At 45.7% G+C, this 12525-nt stretch overlaps 1 protein-coding gene and 1 long non-coding RNA gene across 3 annotated transcripts; one reads left to right on the top strand and one right to left on the bottom strand.

The window, feature by feature from the left end:
- Positions 1 to 4926: 4926 nt before the first annotated feature.
- On the top strand, positions 4927 to 8429 carry LOC309698052 (uncharacterized protein). 2 transcript variants are annotated; one of them, XM_082520323.1, is made up of 2 exons: positions 4927 to 5147; positions 5235 to 8429. In XM_082520323.1, the coding sequence occupies exon 2, from the start codon at positions 5985 to 5987 to the stop codon at positions 7254 to 7256; it is 1272 nt and encodes a 423-aa protein (XP_082376449.1). In that variant the 5' UTR covers positions 4927 to 5147; positions 5235 to 5984; the 3' UTR covers positions 7257 to 8429. The 2 variants fall into 2 exon arrangements, with proteins under 2 accessions (XP_082376449.1, XP_082376448.1); XM_082520322.1 differs by having other exon boundaries at positions 4927 to 5363; positions 5479 to 8429.
- A 2488-nt stretch (positions 8430 to 10917) lies between these two features.
- LOC309698055 lies at positions 10918 to 11630 on the bottom strand. Its single transcript, XR_014273998.1, has 3 exons — positions 11416 to 11630; positions 11227 to 11311; positions 10918 to 11132 (listed from the first exon to the last, which is right to left on the bottom strand). It is a non-coding gene; the product is annotated as an uncharacterized lncRNA (long non-coding RNA).
- Positions 11631 to 12525: the final 895 nt, after the last annotated feature.

The raw sequence follows: 12525 nt of genomic DNA, 5'->3' as shown, positions 1-12525 counted from the left end.
TTTAAGGCTTTTTACTTCGTCAATAGTTCAATGATTGACATCCTTTTCTTCCCGTAAAACTAAAAACAAACACAAAGTAAATGTCACAAGATGTCTTTTCCTCTTGACACACATTTCTAGGATATGAACTATACTGTTATATAGTATGTCTAATCAACAGCGACTCAGTATTGATCACAATACAACTTAGCGAGTTTAGCTTCCTCAAAGATAAACATAGCAGATGAAATAACTGGTTTCAAAACAAATCTATGTAATAGAAATGCACCAAATAAACTTGTAAACATGTTGTACATTAATACTCACAAGCAATAACTCTCCAAGACAGAAACGTTTTAAAGAGCAACAACATATCCTGCAGGCTGACAAGCGACCAGCTTCCTGTTTCCTCTACCCACAGGAACACAGAAAAACCCCAGCAAAATAAAAGCAGGTGAGAATTCCCATTATGACCAGCAGAGGGTGTTGAAGAGAAAGACCCTATGCATGCCATAACAGAGATTGACTTCTTGGAATTGAGATGAAGCTCTTGAAACCTGGGATTGTGTCCTTGGAATTGAGATAACCTTCATGGTATTAGAGATTGACGTCTTGGAATTGAGATGAAGCTCTTGAAACCTGGGATTGTGTTCCTGGAATTGAGATAACCTTTATGGTATTAGAGATTGACTTCTTGGTTTAGCCAGGTGGAAGTTCGATATTATGGGACATGCCACTGGATGGCGCTGTTTCTTTTGGGGTACCCCTGAGAGCGCAAGGGATCATGGGGATCTACAGAGACATTCACGGGAATGCTAGCTTGCATTGGTGTTATGTGGGTGTGCAATGCCTTTTTTCGCTGTGAGATCTGTTTTGAATGCAAAGTGTGCAACGGTTAAGGCACCAGGAGTGGCTGCAACCAACTTCGCCATTCATCTCAGAGGGATCTATATTCCGTTTTCTGCTGAATTAATGCACTGTATGTATTTGAGTTCACACTTGTATTATACTATCTCTGTGGGTAAGAGGGAAATGTACCTTGTTAACTGTTTAATCTTGGCTCTGTATCTTAGCAGGAGAAGCCACTACAGTTATTTTTGCACTGCTAAGTTTGTTTTATTTATGTATGGGTTTATATCAGACACAAAATGACACTAGATGTCCTTGAGTTCCAGATGCTGATAAAGTTGGGGAAATAACCTGCAGTAGCAGTGGGTTACCAGTGCACAAAGCTGTCTGTAACAAGTCTGTAACAATTTTATTTCTTTATTTTTACAACCTTTTTATTTTATTCTGAGCGCTTACTTTATCATTCAGATTAAAAGAGTCTTCATCCTCGCCTGGTCCAGCTTCAGCCTGTGCTTCGCCTGGTCCGGCTTCATCTGAGTCTTCATCCTCGCCTGGTCCAGCTTCAGCCTGTGCTTCGCCTGGTCCAGCTTCAGCCTGTGCTTCGCCTGGTCCGGCTTCATCTGAGTCTTCATCCTCGCCTGGTCCAGCTTCAACCTGTGCTTCGCCTGGTCCGGCTTCATCTGAGTCTTCATCCTCGCCTGGTCCAGCTTCAGCCTGTGCTTCGCCTGGTCCGGCTTCAGCCTGTGCTTCGCCTGGTACGGCTTCATCCGACTCTTTGTCCTCGCCTGGTCCAGCTGCATCCGAGTCTTCATCCTCGTCTGGTCCGGCTTCATCCGAGTCTTCATCCTCGTCTGGTCCGGCTTCATCCGAGTCTTTGTCCTCGTCTGGTCCAGCCTCTGCTTCTGCTACGCCTGGTCCGGCCTCTGCCTCTGCTTCTGCTACGCCTGGTCCAGCCTCTGCCTCTGCTTCAGCGTCGCCTGGTCCTGTGCCCTCCAAGCCTCGGCCGGTACGCCTGACACTTGGGAGCCGCCGCTGCCTTCCGCGCGGCCGGCCCCCTGAACTGCTCCGTGGTCTCCTTCGTCGCCGCCGCTGCCTTCCACATGGTCGGCCCCCGGAACTATTTGACTGTGTTCTCCTGTGCCGTCTGCCGCCGGGCCGGCCCCCTGCTCGAGTCAACTATGGACTTCTGGACCGTCACCCTCCGGGTCGGCCCCCTGAGGAGTTGCGAACTGTTTCCTGTGCTCTTGTTGGACGTTTTGTTTTGTGGCCTTGTTTCTGGCCCTCCGTCCTGGGCCCCCGCCGCCCGCCCTTGGTGGATTGGCTTCGTTTTTTTTTTTTTTGGGGTTTTGGGCGTCTGGAATCCGCCCTTGAAGGGGGGGCTCTGTCATGATCCTGGGTCTGCTGACCCAGCGTTTTGTGTTTAGTTTATGTAGCCTTCAGGTTTCCTAAGTTCATCGTTTTCATGCCTAGGTGTTTCTAGTTATTTTCCCCTCGTGTTTCCACCATGTTAAGTCTCCCCTGCTTTTCATGTATTTCATGTCTGTGGCTTATGTTGTCAAGTTCAGGTTGTCATGTCTATGTCTCACTCTGTTTCCTGTTTTATTGTGAAGAGGTCTGGCGTTTCTGTGTTCATCGTGTTCAGTTTTACTCTCCCACTGTGACGTCATTATGTTCATGTGTGCCAGCTGTTTCCCCAGGTGTTGCCACTTCCCTCATTATCATCCTGTGTCCATTTAGTCTGTGTGTTCTCAGTCATTCTTTGTCAGGTCGTCCGTTGTATTCACCCGTTGTACTGCTCCGTTGTTCCTATGTCTCTGCTCCAGGTATCCCTGTCAGTTCGTTATGTTTAGAGTTTTGTATGTTTCGTTTTAGTTCACCCAGTTTAGGTCATTGTTTAGTTTTCATCGATTCCCTATTATTTTGTACCCTCGTTTCTTGCCTTAATAAACAGCTTGTTTTGTTATTCACATCTCATTTCGGTCTGCGCTTGAGTCCTTCCCTGCAACATACGGTCTGCCCTAGCCAGACCGTGACAATTTGTGTGCGCCTAACTCTTTAAAGTTAGGCGTACCGGTACGCCCATGGCAAAAAGTTAGTCTAGAGCCCTGTAGAGTGTTTTTTCACAGGAGCTTCTGCTTCAAAGGTATGATAAACTCAGCTGATAAGAGAACACAATGGAGATGGGGACATCATGGAGGAGTATTCATGAAGAAGAGCCCCAGAAAGCTAAATGAAGATCATTCATACCTATATTAACTGTCCAAGACTGATTTGGGCCTCGACAGAGTCCTGATTCTTCTGATTAGGAAATTAAACGCTGGTTTCTGTCATTCTGATTCTGATTATGGAATGGCTCTCAGTGCAAGTCAATGTAACTTATAGAAATTTATAAAAATTCTTTGAGGTTAGGAGGTTGAGAGGGCTGTGGATCAGAGTAGGATGTCAGGCAGGTGAATTCTGATAATGAAATTACATCCTAGTAGTCAAATGACTTTCAAAGGAAATTAAGGCAATCCTGTGAAAATAGTTTCTTTCATTTGAAAAAGCCAATATTAATGACCTAATGGAACAGTTTATATCTTATACAGCTTAAATAGTTTGGAAATGATCTTCTAAACCCTCAATCATAGAAAGGCTTTTAAGTTAGGCTCAAGAGAAGCGTAGAGTGTTTCTTTTTCTATCTTCTTTTTTCAATTGCTATGTGTATATACACCTCTTTGCATTTTGAATATTAGTCATTATTAATTTCTGGCTGTCTTTCACAGTGAGGCTTCATCCTGTCTTGCAGTTGGTCACAGTAGATGGCAGACCCTTCCTGGGCATGGTACTGCTGGAGGTTTCTCCTGTTAAAAGGGAGGTTTTCCTTGCAGCTGTCATCAAACCCTTTGCTCATACTCAGTTTTCTTTGTATTATTGTAAGGGTCTTTACCTTAAATTATTAGGCAGCTCAAAGCAAATGTTTGTGTCACTTGGCACTGAATTGAGTTTACCTCTGACTTTGTGTAATCAATCACCTGTCATGGTCCTGGTTCATCTGACCCAGCATTTTGTGTCTGTTATTATTAATGCTATATATTCTGGTTGTGGTTTTCTAGTTCTTTGGTTTTGGGTTATGATTTTTCTCAGTTTAGTGTTAAGTCATTATTGCTAAGGATTGTCTTATTGCATTGGAGTCACACTGGGTTAAATATGTACACTTGGGTTTTAAGGGGTATTTATTATTTTCTTCTTTTTTTTTTTTTTGGGTTGTATGGAAGCCCCAAATGCAATTTCATTGTTCTTGACAATGACAATAAATAAATAAATACTAAAATACTAAAGTCATCCCTATCTGTGTGTCCCTTCTGCATGTCATGTCTCTTAGTTCTGTCAGTGTATATTACCTGTTTTATTGTGAAGGTCTGTGTCTTATGTCAGTGCATTCAGTTCTCCCCGTCTCGTCATGTCAATTAGGTTCAGCCGTGTCTCCCTCATGCTCCTCGTGGCACTGTCTGTGTTGTCTCCCCGAGTCTTCTTGTGTTTCTGCCATACGTTTTAAGTTTTCAGGTTTTCAGTTTTATTAATTTTCTCAGTATGTTATCCTTAGTTTCTGTTTATGCCCTCTCCACCTCTGTTTGCACCTAACCTGAATAAAACTCCCTTGTATCTAAGCCGTGCCTGCATTTTGGGTCCTCTATAACAACTCCACACCTCTGTCGCCGCAGCTGTGGAAGTACGGACCAGCTGGACGTGGAGATGCCTGGCCCGTCGGAGCCACCTCCGAGAAGAAAGCAGAGCCGCGCTGCCAGCACGTCTCTCCACAGCAGGGTTTTGGGACTTCAGAGCAGCAAGATGTGGTGAGTGAAAGAGATACTTTTTCTGTTTTTTCAGAAATTCGGACTGTTTATTCTGGGGCTGTTTTTCGTATGCCTAATGGTAATAACGGTGGCTCCCTGATTTTTACCTATGATCACAGAGACTCCCTTTTCTGAAACCATACCTGAGACTGTCAGCTCTGGCTTTAAAGATTTAAGGGACTGCTGTCCACCTGCATCTGCTCACTCTGAACAGTGAGCTGATTTCACTAAAACCTTTTTTCATTGAGCCTGGTCATTTGTCAATGTGTGATCCTACTCAGCTCCTACTTCAGCCTCCATCATCTCCCCAGTGTGCAGCCCTGCTGTCTGTATTTTCATCGGTTCAGTCTCCAGTGTTGCCGTCGGTTCAGTCTTCAGCTCACTCACCTGCTGCTCAGCTGTCTGCAGTTCAGTCGCCAGCTTGGGCTCGTGTTCCAGTGCCAGCCCAGTCTCCTGCTCTTAGCACTTTAGCGCAGCCTGCAGGTCAGTTACCTACTCTGTTGTCTGTGGTTCAGCTACATCCCCAGTGTGCAGTTCAATCATTAAAGCAGCTTATGGTTCAATCATTAGTTTAGGTATTAACTCAACAGTCAGTACAGTCATCAGTTCAGTCATCCACTCAACCATCAATTCAGCTAGCTATACAGCCAGGGGTCCCCACACCTACTGGCCCTGCATCTGCTCCTGCTGGTGACTCAGGTGAGCTAATCCAGCACTCCGTGGCTCCCAGGAGAGCCTGGCAAGCACTTCCTTCTGTCTGTTGGGGGCTCTGGAGAGCATGGCTAACACTTCCTTTTGTCTACTGGTACAAAAGGTCTTCTGGCTCCACTGAAGGGTCTGAGGGGCCCATTCAGCCATCTTCTGTTCCCGCTGGATGGTCCAAAGGGCCCGTTTAGCCATCTTCTGTACCTGCTAGAGGGTCTGAGGGGCCCATTTAGCCATCTGCCTCTGCTGAATGATCTGAGGGGCCTGTTCAACTGTCTCCTGTTCCCGCTGGATGGTCCAAAGGGCCCATTCAGCCATCTTCTGTACCTGTTAGAGGGTCCCAGGGGCCCGTTCAGCCATCTGCCTCTGCTGGAGGGTCCTATGTTCAGCTATCTTCTGCCTCTTCTGGGGGACCTGAGGAGATGCTCCATACATCTTCAGTCCCTGCTGAAGGATCTGAGGAACTGCTTCAGCACCTTGTGTCCGCTGATAACTCTGGTGAGTCCTTTCAGCCACCATCTGCAGGTCCCATGCTGTCGCCTGCAGCACCGCCACCGGCTCAAACGTGTGTGACGGCCACATCGCCTGTTGTTGTTACTCCATGTAAGATCCAAGATGGCGCCGCGTATGGATGCCCTGGTGCTTCGGTGCGTTACTTCTGTCTTGTTTTTGTGCATAACTTCTGTGTGTGGGCACTCCTCTGGATATTCTTACACCAGAGAAGAGCTTCTTAACCACAGGACTACAACACCTGTGGATTTACTTCCAATATTTGTCGCATCTGCGGCAGATTTACTGCAGACTCTGATCAGGAAAGTGAGACGCCGAAAGAGAGGTAAGCGAGCCGGCGCACTTGTGCGTCTGAGGAGACGTGGACTGCGAACTGCTCTTCCTGGGATCTTCCTTTCCAATGTACGCTCACTCAGGAATAAGTTAGACGAACTGGCCCTGATGAGAAGCATGAACAGAGACTTTGCCTCCTCCTGTGTCTTATGTTTTACGGAGACGTGGCTTTGTGAGGACATCCCGGACTGCGCGCTAAAGCTGGAGAGCTTTCATCTGCTGCGCACGGACCGGCAGGCCTCTCTCTCTGGTAAGACCAAAGGTGGAGGTGTCTGCTTCTACATTAATAGTGGCTGGTGCACAGACGTAACAGTGATTGCTCAGCACTGCTCTTCCTCTCTGGAATACCTTTTTATTCACTGCAAACCGTTTTATTCTCCACGGGAGTTTGCTTCATTCATCCTGGCCGCTGTTTACATCCCGCCAGATGTGGATGCGCAGGCATCTCAGTGCGCACTCGCGGAGCAGATACTGCACATGGAGCGGACATTCCCGGACTCTCTCATCATTGCTCTTGGGGACTTTAACAAAGCCAATCTGAGCCATGAGCTTCCCAAATACAAGCAGTATATTAAATGCCCGACCAGAGAGGAGAGGACATTAGACCACTGTTACAGCACGATCAGCGGGGCCTATCGTGCGGTGCCCCGCGCTTCACTCGGACTTTCTGACGACATTATGATCCACCTGATCCCCGCGTACAGACAGAGGCTGAAGCTCTCCAAACCTGTCGTGAGGACCAAAAAACTGTGGAGCAACGAGGCTGTGGAGGAGCTTCGCACGTGTTTGGAGTATACAGACTGGGACACAATGAAGGCTGCTTCTAACAGCTTGGACGAGTTTACGGACACTGTCACCTCCTATATCCACTTCTGTGAGGACAGCATTGTGCCATCACGCACCAGGGTGAGTTATAACAATGACAAACCCTGGTTTACTCCTAAACTCAAAAAGCTGTGGCTGGAAAAGAGAAAGGCGTTCAGAAGCGGAGACAGGGACTGCTACAGAGAGGCCAAGTACAGGTTCACTAAAGAAGTGGACTAAACACCAGCACTCTGAGAAGATGCAGCAGCAGATCTCAGAGAATGACTCGGCCTCTGTGTGGAAAGGTTTTAGGAATATCACAAACTACAAGCCTAAAACCCCCCACTCCACTGACGACTTACTCTTGGCCAACACCCTTAACGACTTTTACTGCCGTTTTGACGAGCCATCAGGCAGCCTTCACACCTCCAACGGCCCCAACAATAGAGACACTTTGGACACTCATTCCCCCACCTCTCCCCCCTCCACAGAGCCAACACTTCACCTACAACACCCCCCTCCTCACCCCACACAAAAGAGGATTTCACACCACCTCCTCCCACCACAACTCTTCATATTCATGAAGCAGATGTGAGGAAGCAGTTTATGAGTCTGAATGCTCGAAAAGCTCCCGGCCCAGACGGTGTGTCTCCTGCCACCCTCAGACACTGTGCAAACGAGCTGGCCCCAGTGTTTTCTGGCATTTTCAACTCCTCACTGCAGGCATATCATGTGCCGGCCTGCTTCAAGTCCTCTACCATAATCCCTGTCCCCAAGAAACCTAGGATCACTGGACTAAATGACTACAGACCCGTGGCTCTGACATCTGTGGTCATGAAGTCATTTGAGCGCCTGGTTCTCTCCTATCTCAAGACCCTCACGGCCCCCCTCCTGGATCCCCTGCAGTTTGCATACAGAGCCAACAGGTCTGTAGATGACGCAATCAACATGGCCCTACACTTTATCCTGCAGCATCTGGACTCCCCAGGAACCTACGCCAGGATCCTGTTTGTGGACTAAAGCTCTGCCTTCAACACCATCCTTCCAGACCATCTCCGAGGCAAGCTTTCCCAGATGAATGTGCCTGATCCCATCTGCCGGTGGATCACTGACTTCCTGACGGACAGGAAGCAGCATGTGAGGCTGGGAAAGAATGTCTCGGACTCCCGGACCATCAGCACCGGCTCCCCTCAGGGCTGTGTTTTTTCTCCTCTGCTCTTCTCCCTGTACACCAACTGCTGCACCTCCACCCACCAGTCTGTCAAGCTAATCAAGTTTGCAGATGACACCACCATTATTGGACTCATCTCGGACGGGGATGAGTCTGCCTACAGGAGGGAGGTTGAACGTCTGGTGTCCTGGTGCAGCCACAACAACCTGGTGCTGAATGCCCAGAAGACAGTGGAGATTATTGTGGACTTCAGGAAGCACACAGCTCCACTCCTCCCCATCATCCTGTCTGACACCCCCATCACCTCTGTGGACTCATTCCGCTTCCTGGGTACCACCATCACCCAGGAACTGAAGTGGGAGCCCACCATCACTTCCGTCATTAAGAAAGCCCAGCAGAGGATGTACTTCCTGAGGCAGCTGAAGAAATTCAACCTGCCAACACGGACGATGATGCAATTCTACACTGCAATCATCGAGTCCATCCTCACCTCCTCCATCACTGTGTGGTACGCTGGAGCCACTATCAGGGACAAACAGAGACTGCAGCATGTTGTGCGCTCTGCTGAGAAGGTGATTGGCTGCAGACTCCCATCTCTGCAGGACCTGTACACCTCCAGGACACTGAGGCATGCAGCTCGGATCTCAGCTGACCCTTCTCACCCTAACGATATAACTGATGATATAATGACAATAGACAAAATACTTTATAACTCAACAACTTTATTAGAAAAAACATATATTGATGTTTTATATTTTAAAAATGTATGAAAACATGTATTTTCACTTAAACAAGCAACTGATGCCAAAAGGCATTTCCAGTGGAAATTGGCCGACATATCCTCAGCATTACCATGTATAACATCCACAATACTTAAAAAGAGGTTATACACACACAATATGGTAATATTATGTTGAAGCACAGTACGTATCACTCCGTGAGGCTCCGTAATGCTTCGACAGTCCACCAAGCGGTGCGGGTTTGTAGCTTAGCAAAGTCGTACTGAACATTTGACAGATTTTTGAGCACCGTGTACATAAATTCATTTCGAGTTCAGTAAACACAACCAGAATTCATACATAAGGCACACGGGATTATAAGGGGCTCTGTCAATTTTCAAAAAAACTTAAAGGATTCATTCTAAGTGCGTCGTATTTTCCAAACAACACGGTAATAACGACAGCCCGCTAGCATGACTACCAAAAATAGTGCTTTTTTTGTGTATCTGACGGACAAAAGCTAAACCAGTTCCACACCACTGAAGTTGCAGCATTTTTACAAACCAGTTCTGGTTCATCCGTTTCATTCAACGATCCGCTTTCCCCCTTCTCATTCTCCGTCTCCGCCATGCTTTTTCCGTCATGTGCATATGAAAACAAAGGCACTGCGCATCCGTGTTTCACCCATATTCTATTTTATATTTCATTTTCTTATTGTTGCCCAACATTATACCGGTATTACCATGAATGGTATGATATGGCCCAGCCCTACCACCAGTGTGGAGAGAGAAGAGAAGCTGTATGCATCCTTGGCATTAGTGTAGAGCAGATCTAAGATTCTCTCCTCCCTGGTGGGACAGGCCGCATATTGTGTAAATTTTGGCAGTGTGATGTCCAAGGTGACATTGTCGGGTATGTACAGACAGCAAGCCGAGGGGACATTAGAAAACCCACCCCAGCCCGCCGTTTCTTACAGAGGCAACTCTGGACTGAGACAGAGTCCAGGCCCTCTTCAGGAGACTGTTTCCAGAGCCCAAGCCCTGCATTGAGGTGAGCCCAACTATATTTAGCCGATACCTCTCAACCTCACGCACTAAATGAGGCTCCTTCCCTGCCAGAGAGGTGACATTCCATGTCCCAATTGACAGTCTTGGGATCAGTCTGCCAGGGCTTCCACTCTTGGCTGCCGCTTGGTACACGGTACACATGCACGCGACTCCTATGATGCCTCCTGCGGGTGGTGGGCCTGCGAGAGGAGGGGCCCATATCATCTTTTCAGGCTATGCTCAGCCGGGCCCCATGGACTAACAGCCGGCCACCAGACGCTCACCTTTGGGCACCTTCCCGAGCCTGGCTCCAGGCCGGGACCCCAATAACCCTCTCCTGGGAAGGGGAAACTGTTCCCTCAGTGATATTCTAATAAGTTTCTTCTGAATTGCTCTTTGTCTGGTCCCTCACCCAGGACAAATTTGCTATGGGAGACCCTACTAGACATATTATGTATAACTAATACAACTAACTTAATTAACAAGATTTGCACAACTACCATTAGGATTTATTTTTTTTTTAAATTTGAAAGTATACGTTGTAAAAAAATAAAAGAAAATCTAACTTTGACTCTGTAGTATTGAACAAAGTGTTGTATGAATGTCCACATAAACAAAAGCTTATTATCTAAGTTGCTGTTATTAGTAATAGTGGTAGTAGTAATATATATAAATTAGGAACAGATAATTGAATAATTGAATAGGGCATTTTTTTTCTCCTTACTCACACAACCGATAAAGATTATTAATCATAAATATGAATCTGAATGACCCCTGTCAGCATTAAGTAGTCCATCCATCCATTCGCTTCCGCTTATCCTTTTCAGGGTCACGGGGGGCGCTGGAGCCTATCCCAGCTGTCATGGACAGGTCGCCAGTCTGGCATTAAGTACTCCAACAGCTAAATATGAGTAAAAAGCTACAAAAAAAATGACGTAAATCTTAATGTTACACAAACTGGACTTTGCTATCCCCCATTAACCCAGTGCAAGAATGAATACAAACGTTTTTAAAGTGAAATAAACTTTATTGAACTTCCTTTTAATGTGCATTTGTTTAATTGGATGTATTTGTTGAAGTGGAACAGGAGCAAGACCACTGCAGAGAATAAAGTGATCGCAGCAGCAGACGTAAGTGTATCCAACAGGTCAATGGATCCATTCTTTGCCCACACGAACACCTAAAGCGTTTATGAGGATAAGATGTACGTGTTAGTTGATGCATTCTTTTATTGTGGTAAGTATCTCTGTATAACAAATACAAACTGCTCTTGCCTGCAAAGTTCTCCTATAGGATTCTCATCTTGTAGGCTCAGACCAATGCGTGCTTCATTGTCAGCATTTTGAAAATGTATTTCCACTGCATGAAGCACGATGAATTTTTAAATAAAAACGTTGGAATATCATTTGGGACCACTGAATCTGAGGAAATCAAACATATGTAGAACCAACACTTGTACATACCTGACATTGTTCGTCCTTATTGTTCTGCTTGTGACAGAGACCAGTTCCAAAGATAAGCTGCATGCAGAGGAAATAATTATTACTATCTTGGAAGAAGTAGTGAATTTTATTCTATAAGTGGAAGCTCTAAAGATTTCAGTCAAAAAATTGGAAGAATTGTTGATTTGTATGTCTAAACTGGAAGCCCTACTGATTGGGATTAAAAAAATGAAACAAAAAACACAAGAATTAGTAATTATAATAAATAGAATGCTGACTGGACTCACCACTTAACAAATTATACTTCTCCAGACTTTGGCTGACATCACTATCTACTAGCAAATCAGATGATCGATTTCCGCTGTCTGTTATAAGACACTGTGACTTGGAATTGAGGATGACTTCTGAGGAATTGTATGTGTCATTAAAGTAACTGTGTAATCAAATCTACTAATTTGCATATCATCCTTTAGGAATCACATTAGTGTGAAATGTGACTCATTTGGAAATCCACATTGTGAAAGAAAAAACATAATTTGTTTTGAATAAAGTTCCGTGTTCTGTGTGATTAAAATGTGACTTGCTGTCTAAAAGACCTAAAATGATTAGTAAGTCTGCAATTACACTATATATACATGTGAGTACATTATAATTTTGGCCCATCACATTTTGACTCATTTTGGTGCAATTCTTTCCATTACATAATGTTTGAATATCACAACTGTTGATACTGCACCAAATTTGTAATGTTTCACTGTGTGGCTGACAGGAAATAGAACCCAAACACAGGACTCATACACGAGGAGGGATGAACTCAGCTTTATTGCCTGAAAAAACACACGTACTGAACTAAAACAAGGAGCCATAAACAAGAAACTCAAATCAAAAACCAAGGACACGAGGGAGCTACACTGGGAACACAGGGAACTAGGAGGGGGGAGAAAACACACACTGTGAGGGGTTGACGCAACAAGAAACGGAGGTAAAACAAACAATAAATACACAAGGAGAACAAGGAACAGCTGGGAGATACAGCTAAGGGCAATTACACACATGAAAAAAACAGGGAGGACAAACAAACCTGGAACATAAGGTCAGTGGGAGAAACTCAGAGATGGGAGATGAGGAAGG

This window comes from Aulonocara stuartgranti (assembly GCF_965226115.1).
Source record: "Aulonocara stuartgranti genome assembly, chromosome: 22".
NCBI lineage: Eukaryota > Metazoa > Chordata > Actinopteri > Cichliformes > Cichlidae > Aulonocara > Aulonocara stuartgranti.
This window is presented reverse-complemented; position numbering and strand designations above follow the sequence as displayed.